The following is a 26,307-nucleotide window of genomic DNA, read 5'->3' as shown; positions in this document are numbered from 1 at the left end:
CTGAACTTTAAGATATCCATTGGATACTGGGGAGGTGATCAAGTTGTTAGTGGATATAAAAGTTTGCAATTTCAAGGAGAGGGCAAGACTGAAAATAGAGAATGAAATCACACATATAGAGCTTTTTTTTTTTTTTATGTAACTGAGACTGAATGAAATTACTAAAGAGATTGTAGTACGGATAGAGCAAGAAGTAGACGCAGGACAGAATCTAGATGCATGCCAAGATTTAGAGGCGGAATACAACCAGAGTCATTAAGGTAGCTAGACAACTCAAGTCTAACTCCCCAGCACAATATGTGTGGGTGGCCAGAGAATAGTGCAAATTTTGGCTCTCTGCCAAAAGGTACAGGGCAGATCACGGTATTTCATAAAAAGGCATTGTTAACACCTTACAGTCTTTCAAAAGACTGTTGTTGGCTCACTATCATCGTTCTCTTAAACATTTAGTGGAAATAGGCTAAAGAGACATGGCATCCAATGGCAACAATTCTGATCCAAGGCCTGATGAAAAATGCTGACCATTATTATTACATCTATAATTTGAATTCAAAACTATCTCAAATGGAATTAAGTGATTACGGAACATGAGGAAGGAAAAATGAAAACCCTGGATTCTCGTATTTATCTGACACCTATTCACTTCCTTATTTTCTCTGAGGCTGTTTTCTATTTGACAAAATGTTTACAATCGACAGGCCCTTCCTGCCTGCTTTGGCAGGGCTACTGTGACTACTGTGAAGACCAAAAGTTCAAGAAGTCTATTAACTGTAAAATCCCATAAAAACAATTTTCTTCAGCTGCTTGACTAGTCTCACTTTTTGCATTGATGGCTTCATCATCCTGATACCAAACACCAATTTCCAGGCACTCAATCCTTAACAGAAGAAAATGCCTGAATTTTGAAATTTCATTAAGGACAAAACACTACATAACTAGTGACAATCCATTAAATCCTCTCTCCAATTCCTGTAAGTTTTCAAAATTGTACCTTGCACCAATTTAAAGTCATGAGGTGGTCATCCCTCGGGGTAATTATCTGACACTGTCAAGGTGACCACTGATATGGGGTCTAAAGATAGTCACCTACTAGAGTACTGAGAATATACACATTGAAGTATTCATGCACATGCCTCAATAATAGCATGATTTCCTGTGCTACACTACAGGATTACAAAAATAAAAGATGCCTTTACACTTTCCAAAGTTCTTTTTACTCTTTATCTGACCACCTGTAAGGTAGGCAAGGCAGAATTATGCGTGTCTTAGGAGAATAAAACTTACTTAGGTTCAAAATCATCTTGAGGCATATTTCAGGCACCCAACTCTATTTTGGTGTCAATACTACATCAGGTTACAGAAATTTTACACTTTAAATTACTCAACAGTTCTGAAAATTCTCCTTCTAAATAAGTAACACATACGAGTTTGAAAATATTACTAATAAAAATTGTACATTAGCTTCATTCTAAGTCTTAACAGAATCTTTTACCAACTAAATTGTATCTCCCACTCACAAAAGTAGATGTGGCAACAACAATCATCTTGTAGAAACTTAATTATATTCAATGGATCTACTATGTAGTACCTGAGAATATGCCTGTTAACAAAGTATCTTGATCCTACTTCCCCAATTTTTAAAAAAAATTGTTTTAATGTTTTATTTATTTTTAAGACAGAGAGACAGAGCATGAGTGGGGATGGGGCAGAGAGAGAGGGAGACACAGAATCTGAAGCAGGCACCAGGCTCTGAGCTGTCCGCACAGAGCCCAACGTGGGGCTCAAACTCATGAACTGTGAGATCATGACCTGAGCCGAAGTCAGACGCTCAAGTGACTGAGCCACCCAGGTGCCCCTATACTTCCCCAATTTTGACACAGGACACTGTTCTTAGAACTGTGATCAAGCCGCTTGATTTTAAGTACTAATAATACTCTATCAACTTTTAATACTATTATTAATGGCTCAGGAGCTAATTACAGCAATTGAAAATGATTAATATTTTTAAAACATAGGTTTTGAAGGGTCACCTTAGAGATGTCAGCAAATGTTTCCTAAGCTTTCAAAATACAGATGAGATTAAGGTTAAATGTAACTTAAAAGAAGTAACCTTATAAATAAGATCGACATTAAATTGATGTGGTTAAATAAAAGTACTCAATTGGGGATCAGATGAATTTACTGTCTCTCTATAATAAAGTCTTAGAAAATCATAAAGAGGATGAGAAAATTAATGACTAGAAGCAAAAGATCAAGACTTCTGAACCAAATCAAGATTAGATCAAAACATTTATTTTGTGTGTTACAAAAACAAAAATAAATCCAAGCTGCTAATGAAATAAACATATTTCTTTTTTAAGTGTCCCATCCTGGGTTCTCCATCCTAGAATTTAATAAACAGTTCAAGTTTAGGTTGCTTCAATACTTCTGGATGCTATGAAGTCTCCATCTTATAACCATGTTTCTCTAGTTCAGCTCTATAAGAAAACACAAAACAACAAAATCACTAGACATTCTTTATGATAAAGAAACAAAGTTTTTACAAATAATACAATTAATAAAAACAATGAGCTAAGCCTAGGCACCAATTTAAAATACTACCAAATAGCTTTACTTTACTCCCTTAAAAGAAATCTGTATTAAGAAAATTGAATGTGAATCAACATAATGCTAATAAAATTCTGCTTTCCCATTAGTAAACTTATATTTTAAATTCCTTAGTTTTCTGATAGAAAAATATGAGAGATTTGCTACTATTTTCCAAATTGTCTTCAAAATACCATACAGATATCCTATCCATAATAAATCTTTAAACAAATTTTAAGAATAATCAGCCATATGGCTAACATAAGACATTTGGTACCAAACTTTTAGGAATTTTATAATCATAATAGGTATCACTGTTATTTACACCTAAAGAAAAAACAGACTGCTTCCCATATTGACATGTATCCATTGTGCTAACCAAGACAAATATTATCAATCAAATTTAAAGGTACATGGGAATTTTATGCATTAACTATATGTAGGCAAAATATATATAACAAATAAGTTATAAAATATTAAGTAACACTTTACTTTTAAAATTTTAAATGTGGATAAAAACCTCAAAAATTTATATTATAAATATACATACTTCAAAAAGATACTTTTTATAATTTTAAGTAATTTATTCAATCACAAGTTTCAGTCATACTTCGAAAATATCAACTGCAAAAAAGTTTAGCCCTGTAATCAATTTCAGCTACTTAAACTACCACTCCAAATATCACCAATAATGTCTCTGCCACAATTCAATTTTATAGAAGTTCACAACAAAATTATTTCAGGGCCAAAATATGACCAAACATTGTATAAATGTACAGTTATTAACGATACAAATACTGATCTAAAGTCTATGAATAATATTAAAGCCAGAGATTACTAATATAAGACATTTTTGTCTTCTGCTCAGGTATAGAGGCTGGTGGTAAAATACCTGTTGAGGAGTCAAAAGATTAGCACAAAATGCTTCCCTTGCCCTCTGCCCCTTTTCAGGAAATTGAAGATTATATGTTTTCTACTGAAAATGGAAATAACTTTAAAAGTTTCTTAAACAATAGTTTTCTGCTGCCTTTAACTGAATCGATGTAGATTATTCACTTTCTCTTAATAACAACAAAACATCCCTGAAATTAAGCTTACAATTTAGTTAACAAGTATACCAAGTCTGTCCAGGTTTGTACCTGCCTTCCTGTCAGGAGATAGTGACTAACTACACATTTATAAACTGTTTACAAACACAAAGGAGATTATGATACGTTTCTCTATTAGCTGAATTTTTAGAGAAGATGAAAAGTTTTTGCGAGAACTTAGGACATAAAAAAATGAAATGAAAGTAAGTTGAGGCCACCAAGTACAAAACACAAAATAACACAAACACACTAGCAACATCAGCCTGTTGAGTAAAAAAATCCAACAAGGAGATGAAAGAGGAAAGAAGTCCAGCACAACTGGAACATCATCACAGAACCCACATAGCGAATGTACACAATTTTTTTTTTTTTTTTTGAGAGAGACAGAGAGTGAACACAGCTGAGGAGGGGCAGAGAAAGGGGGAGACACAGAATCTAAAGCAGGCTCCAGGTTCTGAGCTGTCAGCACAGAGCCTGATGCGGGGCTCGAAATCGTGAACCACAAGATCATGAGCTGAGTCGAAGTTGGACACTCAACCAACTGAGTCACCCAGGCACTCCTATGAATGTACACTATTTGAAACAAAAACGGCAGCATACCTTTTTCAACAAAACAAGAACAAGACAAGTAGCCACTGGTAGGTTTGAGAACTCCTCTTATTATCCCAGAAACGACTCTGCTATAGGAGGGTAGCTATATGTCACACAGCAAATCAAGAACGATATTGGCTTCTTGGATTTCTCATGCAACATGTGATGCAAGATTAGGAAAATCTCATAATCCTGCCTATTTCTACTAAATATGTCTCCAAGTAACTCCAAGAGGTAATTCTGTTTTGTGTTTCTGATACCTTTGTTTCTCTATAATGACTTTTGGTTACTTGGAGACACAGGTAACCTTTTTCTCTCTACTTCTACTTGTTAGTTGTAATTAGACTGAAGAGAAAAACATGGAAAGTGGAAAGCTAAATCCTTGCTAAAGCATGCAGCTAACAAAAGGCAGATCTGGAGTTGAAACCCAGGGAACCAGAAGGACTCTAGAAAATGTACTGCCTTTCCAAAGTTAAAGGGATTAAGACCTATATACAATATCAGAACACAGTAAAATATTTTCTTTACCATCGTTTATAATATCACATTAAACATCTATATGTTTAACAAAGACTGAGAAGACCATCTCTGCAGGAAACTTGTTAACCATGACAATTCTTTTAAAGCAAAGATAAAAATATCTGAGGCTCCAATGTCCAATACAGTAGTCTCATGTGTATTAAACCAAAAACTCAGTTCACCAGCTGTGCTACATTTCATGTGCTCAATAGCCATATGTGGCTAGTGGCTTTTATATTGGATAGGGCAGCTTATAGAACATTTTTACCAGTACAGAAAGTTTTATTTTTTGGCACTGGTGATGTATCAATACCCATGCAGAAAAAACTCATGACTCAAACAGAAAAATAAAAAGAAAAATCTTATTTACTAATAAAAGTATCAGGATTTATACTCTTAAGGAAATCCACAAACCTAAAGGCAGAACACAAGAGAACATAAGAGCACTGTGAAGGTGTATTATACAAACAACAAGCCACAAATAATATAGGAATAATGTTCTATTTCCAAACCAGTAAAAAGGCAAGAAGGAGTAAGGACAAAAATTCCAATTACCAATATATTTACTACTAAAAGTCTCCTGATGATTGTATTTAATAATATCTTGATTTAATTTTTAAGAGAAAAGTGCTATGGTCTGACTTTGAAAGACAAAAAAGAAAAAAATTTTGGAGAAATTTGACTTTTTTGTGAATAACAAAGGAATAAAACTCATTTAGCTTCAACTTGAAAAATTTCTAGGTAACAGAAAAGAAAAAAAACTGATATATGACTAAGAACTCAGAACGGGGATCAACAGAGGTGGGAAGCCTGAAAATATTCTAACAGCATAATATGATTCTAATGAGGTAAGAAAGGAGGGAATGTGCTTTTTTTTTTTTTTTTAAAGGTAGCAGAGTGTTCTCTGATATTGCTTAGTTTTAAAACAATATAAACCAAAAATACATGCAAATAGAAAAGTGGCAAGAATTTGTACACACAGAATTTAATTGCAGAATGGATCAAGAGCTATACAAAGAACAAAAAGTGCCTTGAAATCCATACATGAATAAACAAGAATGAGGACAGATCCATCCAATGCTTGGAATAGATGCAATATTAACAGATTTAGAGAAAAAGCAGAATTATTGTTCAACAGCTATTGTTCCTACCTTGCTCATAAAACTGCAACAGGAAAAACATCATTAACACAAAATTGAAAACTAAGACAGGTGAGATAACTCTAAACTGCATTAAAGTAGTTTAAAATTTCTAGGCTCTGCATAATTACATTTCAGGGTACTGAAAAAACAAAAAGTATAGTCAAAAAAACAGTCAGCCATTTTGAGAAATCATGGGGAACTGTAAAAGTATCAGAATAACAGTGAAAGGTAAATTGTGCTATTTCCAAAAAGAGGAGAAAGGTGATAGATACAATTGTTATTTAGTCTCCAGCAAAATACTAAAACATCTTCAGAATGTAGGGTTTTTGAGGCCATAAAAAAGGCAGTATAGAACAAAAGGTACTGCATCATTACTAAAATTTTTAATTTATTATAAATCATCTTTCTTTTTGAACAAATATAGTAGACTAGAAAATTAGAAGACTGCAGAACTGCAAGACCTTGATTTGAGCAAAGTATGTGACAGTTCACTTAGATAACTTTGTGGCCAAGACAGATACATATGGGTTGAATCAGAATAAAATTAGGGAGGAAAGAATGGTCTCTACAACAAATGGTACTGGTATTTATTACTGGATATTCACACGCAAAAGAATTAAGTTGGACCCTTATTTCAAGCCATCTACAAAAATTAATTCAAAATGGATCTTAAACCTAAATGTAAGATCTAAAATTCTAAAACTGTTAGAAGAAAACATAGGGATCAATTTTCCTTGAATTTGGCAATAAATTCATAAAAAGTAGATAAACTGGACTTCATTAGAATTAAAAACTTTTTGGGGCACCTGGGTGGCTCAGTAGGTTAAGCACCCAACTTCGGCTCAGGTCATGATCTCATGGTTTGTGAGTTCGAGCCCTGGAGCCTGCTTCAGATTCTCTCTCTCTCTCTCTCTCTCTCTCTCTCTGCCCCTCCCCTGCTCATTTTTTGTCTCTGTCTCTCAATAATAAATAAATGCTAAAAAAACAAACAAACAAAATAATTAAAAACTTTTGTGCAAAGAACATGATGAGGAAACTCAAAAGACAAATAGAATAGGAGAAAGTATCTGTAAATAATATGTCTGATAAGGGCTTAGTCCTCAGAATATATAAAGAACTCTGACAACTCAACAACAAAAAGACAACCCAATTTAAAAACGGGCAAAGGACTTGAACAGATTATTTCTCCAAAGAAGATATACAAATCGTCAACAAATATATGGAAAAAGGCTCATCATTAGTCATTAGGGAAATGCAAATCAAAACTACAAGAAAAAGCCAGTCCACACCCACTAGGATAGCTATAATAAAAAAGATAAAAAAGTTTCAATGAGGACATGGACAATTTAGAACCTTTCTGCACTGCTGGTAATAATGTAAAATTGTGCAGCTGCAGTGGAAAACAGTTTGGCAGGTCCTCAAAAAGTTAAACAGAATTATATGACCCAGAGATTCCATTTCTAGGATTACATCCCAAAAACTGAAAATAGGTATTCAAACAAAAACCTGTACATGAATGCTCACAGTAGCGATTTACAGTAGTCAAAAGCTGGAAACCCAAATGTCCATCAACTGATGAATGGATAAACAAACTATGGCATATCCATACAATGGAACATTATTTAGCCATTAAAAGGAATGAAGTACTGATACATGCTACAGCATGGATGAAATGTGAGAATATTATGCTAACTCTAAGAAGTTAGACACACAAGATCACATATTATATGATTCCATTTTTATGACATATCTAAAATAGACACATCTATAGGCAGAAAACAAATCAGCAGTCACCAGGAGCTGGGGGAAGAGAGGAACACAAAGTGATTGTTTAATAAGTATGGTGTTTCAGGGCACCTGAGTGGCTTAGTCAGTTGAGCATGACTCTTGATTTCATCTCAGGTCATGATCTCATGGTTCACGGGACTGAGCCTCATGTTGAGCCTGCTTGGGATTCTCTCTCTCTCTCTGTCCCTCCCCTGTTCATGTGCATGCCTGCTCTCTCTCTCTCTCTGTCTCAAAATAAATCAACAAACTTAAAATAGGTATGATGTTTTCTTCTGGGGTGATGGAAATGCTTCAGAATTACACACAGATGATGGCTGTACAACACTGTGAATATGCAAAATGCCACTGAAATGTATACTTTAAAATGATTAATGATATATGAATTTTACTTCAATCAATCATATTAGGTAAATTTGTACATGAATATGAAAAAGTACACTCACATCACCCCAATCTCCACTCCAGTTTGAGAATTACCAATCTATTAGGTCCTAACACTGTGATTCTAATTTCTGCTGAGTTATTCAATATTGGTGGAATATTAACGTTGACAGAATTAAACCTACAGAAATTAAAAATAGCAAATATGCTTCTATTTAACTACCTTTGTAAAGCAACTAGAAAGAATAAAAATTCTGCACAATTACACAAAGTATTCATGTTTAGAAACATAGAAGATGAAGGTAATAGGTTTTCCTTTTCGTAATTCAAAAACATATTTCAAAGATTATCTTTTTTTAAAGAGGTCAGCTATCATATGTAAGCTACATATTCCGTCCTTATAATTAATACTAAGCTATGTAAAAACTGGCTTAAAACTTACCGTAACTGATTGGAGAAGTCATCCTCTACATTGTCATCATCCCAATTATCCTCCCAGACATGTGCATCTTCATCCTCGTCCAAACCAGCCCAGTCTAAAAACAGAAACACTGTCTAAATACTTCTCATATGTTATTTCCATAAATACAAAAACTTCAGAAAGTTGTCCACTGAAGACTCTCACAATCCAAAACATCTAATATTTATAAAAACATCTAAATATAAATATATATTCAGAAAGTTGTCCACTGAAGACTCTCACAATCCGAAACATCTAGTATTTATAAAAACATCTAAATATAAAAATATAAAAAATATATAAATATATAAATAATATATAATAAATAGAAAATAAATATTTATATTTATAAAATAATGGTAATCTTCCTCTTTAAATCTCAATTTATACTTACTGTCTTGTTCTCAATTCTTATATTGGCTGATAATCTAAAACAGAAGTTAATATAATACATTCTATTTGCCATGACAATTTAATATAATTTCAGGAGGATGTTTACTTTCCTGATTTTTCCTTGGGCTGATTTTTATAAGGTCTATTTTACAATCTTTCAAAACAGCACCAACACTGCTAAAGCAAGTTGAGTAGCAGGAAGATACCAGCCTGGAATTCAAAACTGCTAAACATAAAAAAAAGGATAACTCATACATAAATGAAAAGTAAAAGAAATTGTTAAGTATCACTAACATGTAAGTATCACTAACATTTGCCTACTATTAATATAAAATCTTTATTTTTAAAGGAAGCACAAATATAAATATGCTCAAAGAGTAATGCTGTAGCTTTTAGTTTTTCTCAATTTCCTTTTTTCTTCCTTCCCTTCTGGTTACAGGGGGATGGATTAGATTTTAGCTTTTATTTAGTATACTCAGAAAACATAGAAAACATGTATGTAAACTAACATCTCCTTCCCTATTACTTCAGACCTTCCCATTATCATTTCTTACCTATACAATGGCAATATTCTTCTATCAGGTCTTCTTCCTTCTACTCTCTTGGTCCTGATAAAAATCTAGTCTCCAGGGTAATAATATCATTATATATTCTTTTTTTTTTTTAATACATCAAACCATCCCAGAAGCAAGAGAGTTTATGCATACTCTGCTTTCTTACTTAAGATAGACCACCTACTATAATCTTGACATAGCTTTAGGTTTTATCACAAAAAAAATTATGATTTTATATAACATATTTAAAATATGTATTTTTAATTATCTAATTTTTTAAATTATCTAAATTTAAAACCACTGGACAATTCACTCGGGTTAGTCATATGGCTTGAAGTACTCACTCACACACATTTCCTCAATGTGAAACTAACAGTGAAGAACAATCCACAAGCTCTTCATTTTTATTCAGGCCTAACTTTACTTCATGTTTTGAAATTGCTTAAAATTTCTATTCATCAAACATGCTGTTCCTCATCTCTTCGTCTTTTTGCCATCTTTCAAACCTACCACTCGCACTGACTTGTACTTAGTTAAAACACCTTAATTAGTTAAAATACCATTGCCCATTAAAAGGACTGATCTCAGATCTGGAATAAGGCAATTAATAGGTAAGTATGAGATTCCTTTTTATAATGCCTGAAAACATGTCAAAAGGTGCAAAAACTGGCTTAAAGGTGTTTCCACTGGCCAAATCTGGAATAACTTGATAATCACAAAGAATGACACACTGAATTAAATTTAAAAATACTTGCATTCATAGCAATATGTTGGGAGATGGACACTGGGGAGGAGATCCTCTTTACAATTCTCAGGTGTATAAATGCAGAAAGAATGACAGAATTAGAAAATCACCATTTTGCAACCCTCAGCACAATTTAGGCAAGGGTCAACAATGGATACTAAAACTGGTAAGTAAAAAATAGTTGGGACTACAGGATAGATTACATACTTCTTACGAGAGGAAAATGGAGAGATCTGGTAATCACAATGTTAACCAATGATGAAACTTAACATCACCAATAAATTGTGACAACTTCACATGTATCTCTTGATGTGATGCAGTGAGAAATAAACATCACCCATCAGTACAGTACTCTCACTAAAAATGTTGATCCTTAATCTAATCATGAGGTATAATAAAAATAAACACAATAAAATGTTAGCAACTGACAAAACTCAGGTATTTGTTGTTGTTTTAATTTCTATGTTTATTTATTTTTGAAAGAGAGAGAGACAGAACACAAGTGGGGAAGGGGCAGAGAGACAGAGGGAGACACAGTATCTGAAGCAGGCTCCAGGTACCGAGCCGTCAGCACAGACCCGATGTGGGGCTCGAACTCACAAACCGTGAGATCATGACCTGAGCCAAAGTCAGACACTTAATCAACTGAGCCACCCAGGCACCCCATGTTGCTTTTTTTTTTTTTAATTGAAGCACAACTGGCATATTATAGCAGTTTGAGGTATGCAATATGATTCAATTGTACATTTTGTTGCAAAATGATAACCACGATAAGTTTAGTATACATGTATCACCATACATAGTTACAAAATCTTATCTTGTGATAAGAACTTTTAAGCTCTACTCTCTTAGCAACTTTTAAATATGCAATGCAGTATTATTAACTGTAGGCACCATGCTAAACATTACATCCTATGACTTATTTATTTTATAACTGGAAGTCTGCACCTTTGACCCCTCACCCACTTTGTTCATCCCCCACCTTGTCCTCTTTTTTTATACTTTTCTGTAGGTTGAAAGTTTCAAAATTAAAAGGTGTGAAAGATAGTTTTTTAAAAAAATCAGTTTGGAATCATCTCTGGAAGCTTTCCCTATTCCCATTTCTCCTCCTTACCTTCAGACATTAGGTTCCCTCTTCTGTGTCTATTTCTATTATAGCACTTACATACTGTACAATCATAATTATCAATTTGTATGTCTTTGTCCATTACTAGTGTCTGAGCTCAAGACTAACAGCTATTTTATTTACCTTTGTATTCTTAAAAACAGTACCTAGCATTTGCACAACAAAAGGCTATGAAAGATGAAACAAAACTCTAAATCAGGCCTTGTGTATTTTTGTATGACCCCCTCCCTTTCAAAAACAGTAATTATGAGTTACACTCTCTCTTAAGTATGTCCTAGCCATAAGCTTCACCATAGTAATTGCTTATTAGAAACATGGCTAAGAACATTTCAACTTGAAAAGAAAAGTAACTAAGTAACAAAAGGTGTAATTTAGGCTTTCTTATATAATGTACATATAAATTTAAATCTATTCAACAATGGTTCATAATATGGGCATGGTATTATGTTGTGTCACTGACAAAAATTTTTAAATGCAGTATACGTCATCATCATGATTTAAGAATAGAAGTACATTTATTTACCTGGTCCCCCAAACCAGAAACTTAGGCAGCATCTTAGCTACTTTCTCCTCATTATGTCCCTTCCATTTCAACTCCCAATTATCTCCAGAGTTAAGTCTCCCCTTCCCTATTCTTACTGCCACTTGTTAGTTTAGAATTATTCTCCTTGTAAATATTACTGTAGTCTTCTGTCCCCTCCTCCCCAGTCTTACATAGTTTATACCCATCCTCCACTGATGTCTAAAATACCACCACCATTCTTGTCCATTACTATTCAAAACCTTCAGGTAGGAACCACATTTCTTTAAATCTGCAACTCTGATGCCCCGCACTGAGTTCTGCGGTCATAGTAGACACTCAACACCGGGTAAATGGAACTACATTTCTCAAGTGCCCTCCAAGTGGCCAATGTCGGCCAGTGTAGTTTCAGTGAAGCCGAAAGTATATATTTCAAGATAGAAGAGATAAATGATATCACGTATTGTGAATGGGTCATGTAGAATTCTCATTTATTATAAATTCTTTTGAGAATAGCGATCACCTCATTCAATGCTCCTCAAAAAGAGATCATGGGAAATTTAAGATCCCAGTACCTGAAAAGATGAAAAAGTTTCTCTTAGGCAATTTATTTCAGGTTGCTAGGAAGCTCAAATATATACCAAACTTTAGGGGCACCTGGCTGGCTCAGTTGGTAGAGCATGCGATTCTTGATCTTGGAGTCATGAGTTCAAGCTCCACGTTGCACACAGAGCTTACTTAAAACACACACACACACACACACACACACACACACACACACACACACACACACACAATGTATACCCAACTTTAATCACTGGATATAAATCAGTGAATGTATATTCATTAATAAAAACTCAATAATCAGAAGTATTTTTACCCACGTAAATCTTCTTATATCTCTTAGCAATATTATTCTGAAACAGAGAATACTGTAATTACCTAAATTCAAATCCTACACTATTCTCTGAGGTCGTTAACAACAGTAATATTTAATAGTAGTATTAATTACATCTCAATTTTGACTGGGCTAGAGACAGCCTTACATTTTCTCCTTTCTTATGGTAACTTGAAGCTCATGCTGAAAATTTTTATTCTGTTTGTGAAACTAGCTATACTTTATAATGAGAGTAGATTAAGATAGTTAAAAAAAAAATAGGGAATCACATTAAGGATTTCCCTTAGTCTATAGAAGTGTAATCAGAAAGCTACTGCAACCCATTTTTATATATCTATATACTCCCAAAGTTAAAAGAAACTGAAAGAATAACATTTTTGTACCTTCATAGACTAGACAAGTGACTTAGTTAAGTCAAGAGTTGATCATTAGCTATTTGGATAAAACAGTACTGTTAACTCTCATATTGCCATCTCAATCAATAATGAACTATTTACTATATACATTATAATGTTATGTATAAACTTTCTTTCCTTATAAGAGAAATTTCAGAAAGAATAAGCTATTCTAAGGAACAAATAAGGGGACAGAAATGGCAATGTTGAGAGAAACATTAAGTAAAGGTGGTACTGGGTGCAGCTAAGATCAAACTGTAAATTAAGGAGCTTCATTTCAAACAGTAGATCTATTTCTCTCAGATACTGAATGGTTTTAATGTTTAAGATTAAAGCTGAATAAAGCACTTCAAATAATCTCAAATTTAACTTTCCCAAAATGTGTATTCTTGTATATTGAACTTGTATGGGGACAACTAAATCCACAATCCCTTTTATAGCAAGTAAACAATGACTATAATGCTATTTCCTCCACATTCCCTCCAGTCTTACTGTAACCTATAGCTCTGTAGCTATCTAATAGTATTAGCTATTAGAGCTGTGGACAGCTCAGGATTTTATGCTTCTTGTTTTGTGCTAATTACTTTATAATTGACACTTTTGAGTATACAAGGATAGAAAAAGTGGGAAAGCTGTTTCAATTCTTCACTAATCATCATATGAATTTCAATGTATTACTCTTTAATCTTAATGCCTTATCCTGGGAGTGAGATGCCCTGAACATACTAGCCTTCTGACTATCACAGGTAAAGAATCTAAGACAATAAATAACCTCTTGAATTACAACTTATTACTAAGCATTTTAAATTATTAACAAGAGCACCATTAAGAAGTATGTGTTCATTCACATTGACAAACCAGAATCCATAATTTATTTGAGATTCTTTAAAATCTTTAAAATATTTTATTAACAAAGAATGTACTGAACATATTATATAAAAAGTTTAGGGGTGCCTTGAACTGTTCGTGAGTTCAAGTCCCACACTGGGCTTTGTGCTGATGGTGCAAAGCCTGCTTGGGATTCTCTCTCCCTCTCTCTTTCTGCCCCTCCCCTACTTGTGCATGCTCTGTAAGTGAATAAACTTAAAAAAATATTATTTAAAAATTTTAAGTGATAAGGTGTAATGCACCCAAATATTATTTCCAACACTTATAAATTCCCTATACTGTACATATGTTACAATATATGTAAATTACAATATATGCAAGCTCATACTAAATGAATGTGTAAATTAAAAAGCCATGATTGTTATAATCTATGGTATTTGACATTTCGTGTAATATATCCCTGATTTGTGTTTTAATTTTCAATTATAACTCTACATTGATAACTATGCAATTTTATTCAACCACTCCTTTTTAAAGACTTAACTCCAAAACACCATTTTTGAAAAGGGCAAAATAATAAAATCAAAGGATACCTGATTCATATCTAATGCTTTCCTTCAATATGTAAATGACTTTATAAAGTATACACACTTTATCTTCAACATGAAATGCATTTCCAGGATTGTGATTAATTGTTTAAATAACCACAGCTGTGTTTACTTCAGTGTGCAGGCCTCCAGATGTGTAATGGTAAAAAAAAAATTACCATATTTTAAGAAGTCAGAATTGGAAATAACCAATAACAGATGCCTAATACATAAGTTTCTAGGAATTCTACATTATTTAAGACTTTGCCCCCAAATTTGGCTTTGTTCACATTTGCCAGTGAGAATTACATCTGTGACTAGCTTTAAATTTCACAAATCGGAATTATCAAAGATCCCACATACTTAGTCTAAGTATCACCTTGACATGGAAAAGGGTTTTCTCTCAATTATTTTTGAAATTACTCTCCCTACTCTTCAATAAACATTCTAAAATTTCTTAAAAGTATGAAATATACTTCCTTGAAGAAAAGTAAAGAAGAAATTACATTTACAGCAGATAGTGTCGCAAATGCCCTATTCTTCCTTTTTAAGTTTATTTATTTGTTTTGGGAGACAAAGAGAGGACAAGCAAGGGGGCGGGGAGAGAGAGAGAGAGAGAGAGAGAGAGAGAGAGAGAGAGAGAGAGAGAGAGAGAGAGAGAGAGAAAGAGAATCCCAAGCAGGCTCTATGCTTATAGCCCCATGTGGGCTCGATTTCATGAACTGTAAGATCACGACCTGAGCCAAAACCAAGAGTCGGGAGCTCAACCTGGCTGAGCCACCCAGGGTCCCTGCAAATGCCCTATTAACGATTTTCAGGAAGATCAAATTCTCATTCATTCCTTAATAGTAAAACTCCTCTGATTATAAACAAACTAATCTTCAATAAAGTTTCTTCAAATAAAAAATGTGCATCTATATACAGAACATTACATGAAGAAAAATATTTTAAAAAACAGATGAAAGTTTGAAAAATTCTTAATTGTATACTCACCATCATAGGTTAAGTGTAAATGACAACAGCAACATCATTATGTTTATGAATATGAGAATGAAGCTACACTAAATCTAGTCATTTTGAAATACATGTGTTCCTGCTTAAACTGTATAAAATAGATTAAAACTTAAAAAAAGTTCTATAGGTTATCATGATACAAAAACAACTATACCCTACAGATCTAATGTCTATTCAGTGGCTAAAAAATTAGTACCTAGGAGAGAACCATAATACTACTGTATTTTCTCCAACAAGGACCAAAAATGTCAGTGAGGAACTTCAGACCAAACAGTGAAAAGCAAGTCATAAATGATGCTGCTACCAGATTACTCATGAGCTTTCAGTTATCTGTGGTCAGCAGTTATTTGAGCTCAAAGAGAGGCTCAAAATAGCTTACATAACCATTTATAATTTTTCTTACATTTATTTATTTATTTATTTATTTATTTATTTATTTATTTATTTATTTTTCTTAATTATTTTTGAGAGAGAGACAGTGAGACAAAGTGTGATCAGGAAAGGAACAGAGTGAGGGAGACAGAGAATCCAAAGCAGGCTCCAGGCTCTGAGCTGTCAGCACAGAGCCCGATGCGGGGCTGGAACTCACGAACCATGAGTTAATGACCTGAGCCAAAGTGGGACGCTCTACCAACTGAGCCACCCAGGCACCTCTATAATTTTTCTTACATTAAAAAAAAAAAAAAAGGAAATTCAGACACAATTCTTTTCATCAGTTAATCTGAAAATACACACCTCTGGGAGAATGATTCCACTACAAAGTCATGCTGACTCTGTTTCTTTGTTAGTGCTTAGTGTTTGTCTCTTACATTTACAGAATTCTCAAAAGCCATTATTCTCATTTTTTGCAAGCCCTCATGCCCAACACCTCTCAATTCCCTCATTCTAATCCTCCATATTATTAAGATGTGAACCCCACCACCTGTCTTCCACTAGACACACAAATGCAAAATCACAACCTCCGATTTCTTCCTATTCCCAACAGTCCTTGTCAAACCAGTTGCCAAAAAGCTCACTTGCTATTCTTGCATCACTCTCTTCACTTCTTTCCTAATAACAACCTATTTCAGGCCCTTAGTCCTCAGCTAAGCTATTTTAACAACTTGCTAATCAGCTTCCTTGACTCTTTTCTATCTTTTCAAATTAATTCTGCTGGGTTGATTTTTCCTAAACTGCCTACTGCGTAAAGGAAGTTCACATACATCAAACCAAAAAAAAAAAACCCCAAAAAAACAAAAAAAACTGTCTTTTCATGTATCTAAGGATAAAGTCCAAACTGGCCATTTGGCTTAAAGCCTTCCAGTATTAGGCCCCAAACTACCTGCAATTGCAATCACTATTTCACAAATTAAAAACACATACACATTATTTTTCTACCTCCAAGTATCTACTCTTTTCCCCTTCTTTTGGAAACCACTGTTCTACATTTCTATCTTTGGAAACCCTTTTTCTACATTTCTATTTTTTGAAAACTCTGTTCAAATGTCACTATCTCACGTTGTACAGAACTGGAAATAATTTTCCCTTCTTTTTAGCTGCTATTACACTTTACTACCACATTGTCTAATTCCCTGCCCCACCACTGGAAGGAAACTCAATAAAATCTCACCTAGAAGAAGCCCAAAAGATAATGATAGGCAAAAGTAAAGTTGCTCTGGTTTAACTGGAGATGGAGAAGGAAAAGCTTGGAGCCCCACCTCCCAGGATAAGCACCTCTACAATACTAAAAAGCTCAAGCTGACTATGAAAATCACTGTGCCCTATCTCCCTGGGCATTGATATTTCTAAGTTCAAAGACATGTATCTAACTAAGGAGTCAAATTTGCCTCAGTGCAGCCTCTAGTTAACTGTGACCTGGTAAGCTACTGAATTTTGCTGAGCCCCAAGCATAAAACCTTCAAAAGGCTTCTATGAGGATTAAATAAAACTATGTATATACAGCACTTACCACTGATAAATGGCAGCTAACATCATTCTTTCTGCACCATTCAGTGCCAGATTTATAGGAAGCACTCAACAAGCATATATTGAATGAATAAATCATTTATTGGGTGCTAATCACTTCACATCAACTTGAGGGGTAAAGAAAGTAAGAAAAATATGTTCCATAATAAAGACAATACCATTTCTACCAAATAGTTACATATACAACATAACACAAAACAGGAAAAAAAAATATTTGGTGAATTTTTAATACTTCAGAAAAAGAGTGTAAATATAGCTTTCAAAACTTTTATTTTCCCCTCAGTGTTTTCAACAATTCATCACATCTTTCAATGAGAAATATTTAACAACAAACCAGTAATAAGGTTAAATACCGAAGTCGCAATTGCTTATTGCTTGTTCATTCTATAAAATCAGTGAAACAGCTAATCAGATAGCTTTCAAAGTAAGTTTTACTGTTTAATATCCCTGAGGTACACCTCTCACTATCCCGTGCGAAACACTAGTATTTTGATTTGGGGGTTTTTCACTCCCCTGTGTTTCTTTATACCTCTTATACATCTGTATGCATCCTTAAACAATATATGCTATTGTTTTATAAATATTTTTATATTCTATATGAATAATAAAACTATTTTTAACATACTTTTGGAAAGAAAATTAGCAATATTATAAGTTTTTAATACTGAACAATAAATCAATTTTTAAATAATAAACAAGCTTAATTTTGGATATACCTAAAATTACAAATAAAATGTCAAAAACAATTCAAATTCTAAGTAAATACCAAACATTCAATCCAATTCCCCAAGAAGATCTGAGGGAAGAAAAGAAAGAGGACTAATGTTTATTGAATAAGTACCACTTTGTGCCAAACTCTGTCCTATGCATTCTACATTTATCACTGGTATGAACTGAATGTTTGTGTCTCCTTTCCCCATCTTCAGAATACTTATGTTGAAGCCCTAACCTCCAATGTAATGGTATTTGGAGATGGGATCTTTGGAAGGTAATTAGGGTTGTATGAGGTCACGAAGGTGTAGTCCTCATAATGTGATTAGTGCCATTACAGGGAGAGACACTACAGAGCTTCCTTTCTCTCTCTCCACCTTGTGAGGACACAATGAGAAGCCAGCAGTCTGCAAGCCAAAATGAAAGTCCTCACCAGTAACTGAATCAGCCATCACCTTGACCTTGGACTTCCCAGAATCCAGAACTGTGAGAAAATAGATTTCCATTGTTTAAGCCACCTTTGCTATGGTAGTTTGAATAGATTAACATATTCATGCAGTACTTATATGACTCTATTATCCACAAATTACATATAAAGAAATTTAGGATTAAGATGGTAACAGTTTAAGGGAAAACATAATGGTCAATCTCACTCAAATGAATACAAATCAAAATGATGAGATTTCATTTTTCATCCATTTTCATGTTCACAATGACTAAAACGCTTAATGTGGAGTGTAGGCAACCTTACAAGGGAAAAGGGAAACTGTAGATAGAAATATTAATTGGTATATCCATTCTAAAAGGCAATGTGAAGATGTATGTCAAAATTTGAAATGCACCTCATCTCAGGTAAGGTGTCCGTGCCCAAAGGAGAGCCAAGAGGGCACTCCTATAGAGAGGCAGCACAACGTGACTGGTGTGTCAGACCTGAACAGGGTGAAGAAGTCATACAGTGGTGAAGTTAGGAGGGAAGTGGGTGGCCTGGCAAAAAATGCTGAAGCCCAAGTGACAAAAGGAAGATATCTGTGGGCAGAGAGGGCAACAAAAATTGGCTAGGGAAGAGGATAACAAATACACGATATATTTAAGATAAGAAAGCCAGGTTTCTCACTGTTTGGGAAGGGAGTTACAAATATGGAAATCAATGAGAATGAACTCCGTAGTGTTGAAATGTAAATGGAGATACTGTGTGAACTCATGATTTTATATACACACATACACAAATGTAAAAGTGTATATATGTATACACACATTTGTGTATTTCCTAGTTCCTTCCATTCCCCAAAGCAATGACCACAACTGGAGTTAAGATCTTGCCTTCTGAATATCATTCTCCACTAAAAGAAATGAGCCTTGGAGAAATGGCTAATTCCAGGATTAGAGGAGGGGAACCTTTTTGTGTCAGAATGCTTGAAAACACACAAAGAATGATGGTGATATGTCAAAAGGTCACAGAAGACAGTATGAAGGGGTTTTCCATGTTCAAAGATAGGACAATTTGAGGATCGAAATAGACAATAGCAAAAAATCATAACCCATTAAATGAGAATCCATGAGTTTGTACGGATATACATAACCAAGTGAATAAATTGAAAGTTTGCTAATGAATATTGTATTTCTGTAGTTTCACAAAATGTCTATTAATTACAAAGGGAAAATGAGCCATGTTGGAAAAGTCTCACAGACACTACCTTAGAAAAGTGATCAAAGTGAACATCATTAGTAATGGAACAAATGTGAATCATGTTCCACCTGATAGGATGCAATGAGAACACAGAATCACAACTATGATATCCCTGCCAAGGTGTAGAACCTGAATCTAATCAAGTGGAAACATGAGACAAACCCAAGTTGAGGAACATCCTACAAAATAACTGGCCTGTAAACTTCAAAAGTGTCAAAATCATGAAAGTCAAAGACCAACTGAGAATGAGAACTGCTCTAGAATGAAAAATAGTATATATAATATAGTCCTCTGTATTTTTAAAATATATAAAAACACACAATATATACATAATTTCTGGAAGGATATTAAAAAAAAAAACATTTAACAGTGGCTACCCTGGAGCATAACAAATGTTTTGGGGGAAAGGCAGGGAGAAACAGTGCTTTTATTTTTTAATTTATGCCCTTTTATGCTATATATTATACTATAAAAGTATTTTAAAGAAGTTAAGTAACCAGCATGAGTTGACAAGCTAAAAAAAGTTGATGAAAGACGGATTCTGAACCTAGGTCTGATCTTAGATTCATTGTGCTTTTTCCATCTCAGGATTCAAAAACTTTCTTCTTGCATATGATTACCATGAATGGACACTCAACAGGCACTCCGCCATTCATTGTATTTATCTTTTTTCTTAATTTTTAATAAAAATTATATCTCTATTTTAATTTTTTTTACTATGTTTAATTTTGAGAGAGAGAGACACACACAGAATGAGAGTGGGGGAGGGGCAGAGAGAGAGGGAGACCCAGAATCTGAAGGAAGGCTCCAGGCTCTGAGCTGTCAGCACAGAGCCCAACGCGGCGCTTGAACCCATGAGTGTGAGATCAGGACCTGAGTCGAAGTTGGACGCTTAACCGACTGAGCCACCCAGGCGCCCCTTTTTAAAATTTTTTTTTATTATTATGTTTATTTATTTTTGAGAGAGACAGAGAGAGAGAGAGACAGAGACAGAGTGCGAGTCGGGGGAAGGGCACAGAGAGAGGGAGTGATTTCTCTATTTCTTGCTACCACCATGTAAATAATTTAAATGTGTGATGGTATTATTTACAGGTCCATTATATTACATTTAATAACTGAAAATAGCAGAGCCCCTTTGGCACTAGTTAACTGACTAGTATATTATCTGACATAGTATCAGTTCTATCTACCTTTACATTTAAGATTCTAAGGGGGCACCTGGGTGGCTCAGTCAGTTGAGCATCCAACTTCAGCTCAGGTCATGATCCAATGGCTCAGGAGGCAGCACATAGCCTGGAGCCTGCTTTGGATTCTGTGTCTCCATCTCTCTCTGCCCTTCTGGGTTCTCTCTCTTTCTCTCTCTCTTTCAAAAATAAATGAACATTAAAAATTTTTTTTAAAGATTCTAAGGAATCCTATCGCTGGTTTAGTCCAGTTGGTATCCAATGTTCATGTAAATATTTTTCAGTGGCATTATTAACATTTATTTATTTTTGACAGACAGAGCATGAGCAGGGGAGGGGTAGAGAGAGAGGGAGACAGAATCCAAAGCAGGCTCCAGGTTCTGAGCTGTCAGTGCAGAGCCTGATGCCGGGCTCAAACTCTCAAACTGTGAGATCATGACCCAGGCAGAAGTTGGACACTTAACCGACTGAGCCACCCAGGTGCCCCTCACTGGCATTATTCACAGGACAATTCTTCTTGTGCAGGACTGGTCTATGCACAACAAGCATTTTAAAATCCTTCATCTCTACCCCTAAATTCTGGTCATGATCATGATTTCACATTTGCATCTGTCAAGTGAATGTGACATCCAAAAATATTTCCCTGGATAAGAACCACTATAAGATGTTCTACTTTGTTAGGTGAAGTACCTCAGTTATTCCAGAGGGGACCATCATCAATAACAGTCTCTTCGTCAGCAATTTCTCAAGGAGGGTAGGAAGTTAGGTAGTATACTGCTCTTGATTTTATCAAATAATAGAGCAGTTTCACTGATTGTAGAAAAATTACAGAATACTTAGTATTTAACAGAATTTTCTTGTAAATATCATTGCTTCTGGAGGAAACTCAGTTTCCTTTTAAATATTCTAAAAAGTTATTTCCTCAAAAAAAGAAAAAAAAAACCCTCTCAATTCTGGCACAGAAAGAAGAGAATAAAAGAACCTAAAGGCCCACTTGTTCTTCCCACTTTTACTCTCACCCACTTCAAATTGTCAGAGGGAGGAGATTAATGAAAATATTTTTAATACCCTTTCAATATCTGGTATGAAAAATTGTTTGAAGTTTCAAATAAATTATAAAGTGTTTCAGTTTTAGATCCTGCTCTACTACCACCAACCTAGCTGTATAAGCTTGACAAGTTTTATCTTCTCTAGACTTTCAGTTGCTTTCCAGTTCTAAAATTCTAACCATGCCAAAGCCTTCAAAATTAATTATAATCAATCACACCCAGTATGTTGAAATTCTTAATATATGCCTATTCTCAATCAGTTTAAACCATCAAAAAGTTGCAGAATGCATTTCACAAAGATCCTAAACAAGATTAAAAAAAAATTTTTTTAACATTTATTTTTTGAGAAAGAGAGAGAGTGAGAGAGGGAGAGGGAGGGAGGGAGGGGCAGACAGAGAGGGAGTGACAGATTCCAAAGCAGGCTCCAGGCTCTGAGCTGTCAGCACAGAGCCGGATATGGGGCTCAAACTCACAAACCTTGAAATTTTGACCTGAGCAGAAGTCAGAGGCTTAACAGACCCAGCTACCAGGGGCCCCCTAAACAGGATTTTTAAACGGTTTTTGCTTAAGGACCAGATTACACACCCATCAATTAGAATAACTGTGAACTGCCAATGTAACACAGATCTACAGACTAAAAAGTAAAAAGTTAAAAAAAAAAAAAAAAAGCAATTGTTCCTTTGTACCTTCAGAGAACCACCCCTACCCTCCTCCTCCCACAGCTATACCTCACATTGAAAAACTGTTCAGAAGAAACAAAGAGCCTTCCATGAAAACACATTATCTTAGTTTCCTTTTTAAAATAGAAATTCCCCTTTCTTAAAATGACTGAATGACACTCTACCAAACAAGTTCTTATCCAGGATGAGATGTAGCCAACAACACTCCCCAAAAAGATGGACAATCCATTAGTCAAACCAGTCAAACATCAGTAATGGCTTTCATGTAACAGTCTCTGCCCTAGACAATGGTTATCATCCACTTTCTGGATCAGACAGGAAACGAGGCCCCTGAAAATCAGACCTCCTATACATAGAAAAGATGATTACAGGCCATTTCAAGTTGTATCTGTTAGTGAGTTTGTCAATGGTACATTTACTGTAAGGACAATCACAAGAAAGACAATTTCCAAAAAAAGGCAGAGAACTTGAGAAGTGGACTATTATAATAGTTGAACTGAAAACTTAAATACTAAAATATTCAAAATAGGCCATTTGGGTGTTTCTCCAACTTTAAATGCATACAAATCTTTTAGGAAGATTTAGACTGCAAAAGTCTAAACCAATTCAGTAGTTCTAGACTGAGATGCTGCACTTCTTTTTTTTCTTTTTTTAACATTTATTTATTTTTGAGAGACAGAGAGTGAGTGGGGGAGGGGCAGAAAGAGAGGGAGACACAGAATCTGAAACAGGCTCCAGGCTCTGAGCTGTCAGCACAGAGCCAGATGCAGGGCTCCAACCCACAAGCAGTGAGATCATGACCAGAGCTGAAGTTGGACACTTAACTGACTGAGCCACCCAGGTGCCCGGAGATGCTGCATTTCTAATAAGCTGCCAGGTAATGCCAAAACTGCATGGATCACACTAAGCAGCAATGGAGATTAAACCATGGCTAAGTGCCCCCTTCCCTCCCGCCACACACACACATAGTTTCAAAAGAGAAATAATTCTTTGATGATATTTCTCCAAGTTTTTCTTTCTTTTAGTTTTGTTTTTTAAAGGGCAGTTTTTATTAGTAAATATTGATTCATTTCACCTAGTGGGGTAATTTTGTATCCAGCAAAATCTCAATTCAAATTAACATGAAAAGAAAACCTGTCTAAATTATAAACACGAGAAACATAGAAAACTGAACAGAACAATGGCATTGCAATGTTATTTCTCATTCTAAATGGAAAAATTCCTAAATGAATTAGGTTCTACACATTCAAACCTGAAGACAGCAAATATTCTATAAGGTGACCAATAAATGGTGAGTTACTTAATGCTAATAAAGTCTGTTGTGAGAGGCCTTCCTCTTCAAAAACAAAAACATTCTCTGCTTTTCCTCTCAATGAGACTTTTTACTATGTAACTACCAAACTGAACAAATTGCTGCTCACACAACATAAACTTAGAATAAGAAAAAACTACATATTCTGCAAAATTGATGAAAGTTGCTGAGAAAAATCATGTGTATCATTAGGTACACAGTTATCTCTAGAGCTTGCGATGTAGTAAATTCTCAACTTCATTCATTCAAGAAATATTTATTAACCACCTACTATGTGACACATACTTTGCTAAAGGTAAAAATAAAAGCTTGTGTTAGGGAGTCACTTAGACCTTTCAGATTCTGGCTTGGCTACTTAATGGAAACTTTTTAAATCTAAGCCACAGTTTCCTCCCAGATATGGTGATAATTAGACTATAAAATGTAAATAAAATGCCTAACATTCTACCTTGTATGTGATAAACAATGGATAAATACTATTTGAAATATGAAGTTTGAGTAAAAAGTGGATCCTGTCCTCAAGTGAGTTTTTTGTTACTGTATGGCTCTATGTTAGATTATGAACCAACATTAAAGTGAGGTACAGAAAACATGTCTGGACAGATAAATCCACTATCAAAACAAAAACAAAACAATCCCCTCAATATATAATGAATCCCATAATTGAAATGTGACTTGGGTTAGTTTATGTCCTATGCACACTAATGTCTTCTTCTGTAAGGAAAATAATAGAGTACATCATAAATAAAAAGAACAAATGTTCAAGCTATGCGGTTTTATGCACAATAGAATCACGATGGGGTACAATTAAACACAACTTTAGTGAAGCAGTAACTGCTTAACAGATTTGTACACCATTAACCAATTCTCTTCCCATCACCTTCAGAAAGGCTACCCAACAGTAGTCTTTTCTTACAAGCATTTATCCTATACATAACCAGCCGATTAAGCAAATAATTCTGAAAACCCACCTGGTAACAACGATCTACTAAATAAACAGAAGCAGTACATCAAAAGATTTAAGAGCGCTGGAGTCAACTGGGCCAGGTGTCCATCATTTCTAGCCAGCTATGGCATTGGACAAGTTTCTTTAAATGGTTCCAAACTTCAATTTCTTTATCTGAAAAATGGTAGCACCAGTACCTAATAATTGCCAGAACTATGAAAATGAACTAATACAAGCAAAGCACTTAGACAAGTAACCACCCAATAAATGTTAGCTATTTGCTATTATTTACAATGAAAAACCTACAGTTTGTCTTAGTAACCATTAAACTAATAAAAACGTACACGTTTTAGGGTCTTACAGACCCTTCAACTTGTTAGCTTGAAGTGATCCAAAATGAGGAACAAGGGTAAGGCAATAACGTGTTATTACCCAACACGTGATCCTCCCATCCTTCTTCGCAGCCTTCATTTCTAAAGTCCTAAAAGTAAGCAAAATTGGCCTAACCGGGAACAACAATTTAATTCTGGCTTGTCTAAGGACAAAGGCAGGCTGCTACACTGCGAGAAAATAAAGAGCAAAGAGGTTTATACAGACAGGAACGAGGTGGCGGGTCACCCGACTGAAGAGCAGAAGGACCAACCATCCCAGACACGGCGCTAACCCAGGTCACCGTGGCTCCTCCCAAAGAGGAAGCAGAAGGCATTCAGCCTCACCGGTGACGCTCACCGGTGAGGCCCACCGTGACACTCCGAACCCGAAGCAGCTCTCACGGAGGGTAGCGCGTGCACAGCTTCGACAGAGCCGGCCGCAGGGGTCCAGACTTCCCGTGGGCGCCTCGAGGCCGAGCCCAAGCGCCCGGCGCGCCCAGCGCGCCGACTCTACCCGGAGGCCTGAGTCACCGTCCGCGCGGCCCAGAGGCCCGGGCCCAGCCAGTTACCTTCCGCAGGGAACTCCTCGAACTCGTCGTCCTCCTCCAAGAGACCCAAATCTACTGGCTGCTTTTTCTCTGACATGACAACGCTCCGCGCCAAAACCCTCCCGGGCCAAGAGCAAAGTTGGAACTCTCACTTTTCTTCACCGAAGTCGCCAACACCACTGCCGCCTCTGAGACCGGCTCTACCATAGAGACGGGATAGAAGAGTAACGGGAGCGGCG

The 26,307-nt window shown here is 35.3% G+C and overlaps 1 protein-coding gene across 1 annotated transcript; it reads right to left on the bottom strand.

The window, feature by feature from the left end:
- Window positions 1-2,270: 2,270 nt before the first annotated feature.
- Window positions 2,271-26,297, bottom strand: SEM1 (SEM1 26S proteasome subunit). The gene is made up of 3 exons (XM_058725012.1): window positions 26,090-26,297; window positions 8,538-8,631; window positions 2,271-2,477 (listed from the first exon to the last, which is right to left on the bottom strand). The coding sequence occupies exons 1-3, from the start codon at window positions 26,163-26,165 to the stop codon at window positions 2,435-2,437; spliced, it is 213 nt and encodes a 70-aa protein (XP_058580995.1). The 5' UTR covers window positions 26,166-26,297; the 3' UTR covers window positions 2,271-2,434.
- Window positions 26,298-26,307: the final 10 nt, after the last annotated feature.

Source organism: Neofelis nebulosa, chromosome 4 (assembly GCF_028018385.1).
Source record: "Neofelis nebulosa isolate mNeoNeb1 chromosome 4, mNeoNeb1.pri, whole genome shotgun sequence".
In the NCBI taxonomy this organism is placed as follows: Eukaryota; Metazoa; Chordata; class Mammalia; order Carnivora; family Felidae; genus Neofelis; species Neofelis nebulosa.
Note: the sequence above shows the minus strand (reverse complement) of the source record. Positions and strands in the feature narration are given on the sequence as shown.

Excerpts from the sequence above, each read along its gene's own strand:
- SEM1 (XM_058725012.1), bottom strand. The coding sequence starts at position 26,165 with ATGTCAGAGAAAAAGCAGCCAGTAGATTTGGGTCTCTTGGAGGAGGAC. Across the intron at positions 8,632-26,089 it reads CGAGGAGTTCCCTGCGGAAG|ACTGGGCTGGTTTGGACGAG; the intron begins GTAACTGGCTGG and ends TTCTGTTTTTAG. Across the intron at positions 2,478-8,537 it reads GACTTCTCCAATCAGTTACG|AGCTGAACTAGAGAAACATG; the intron begins GTAAGTTTTAAG and ends GTTTTCTTATAG.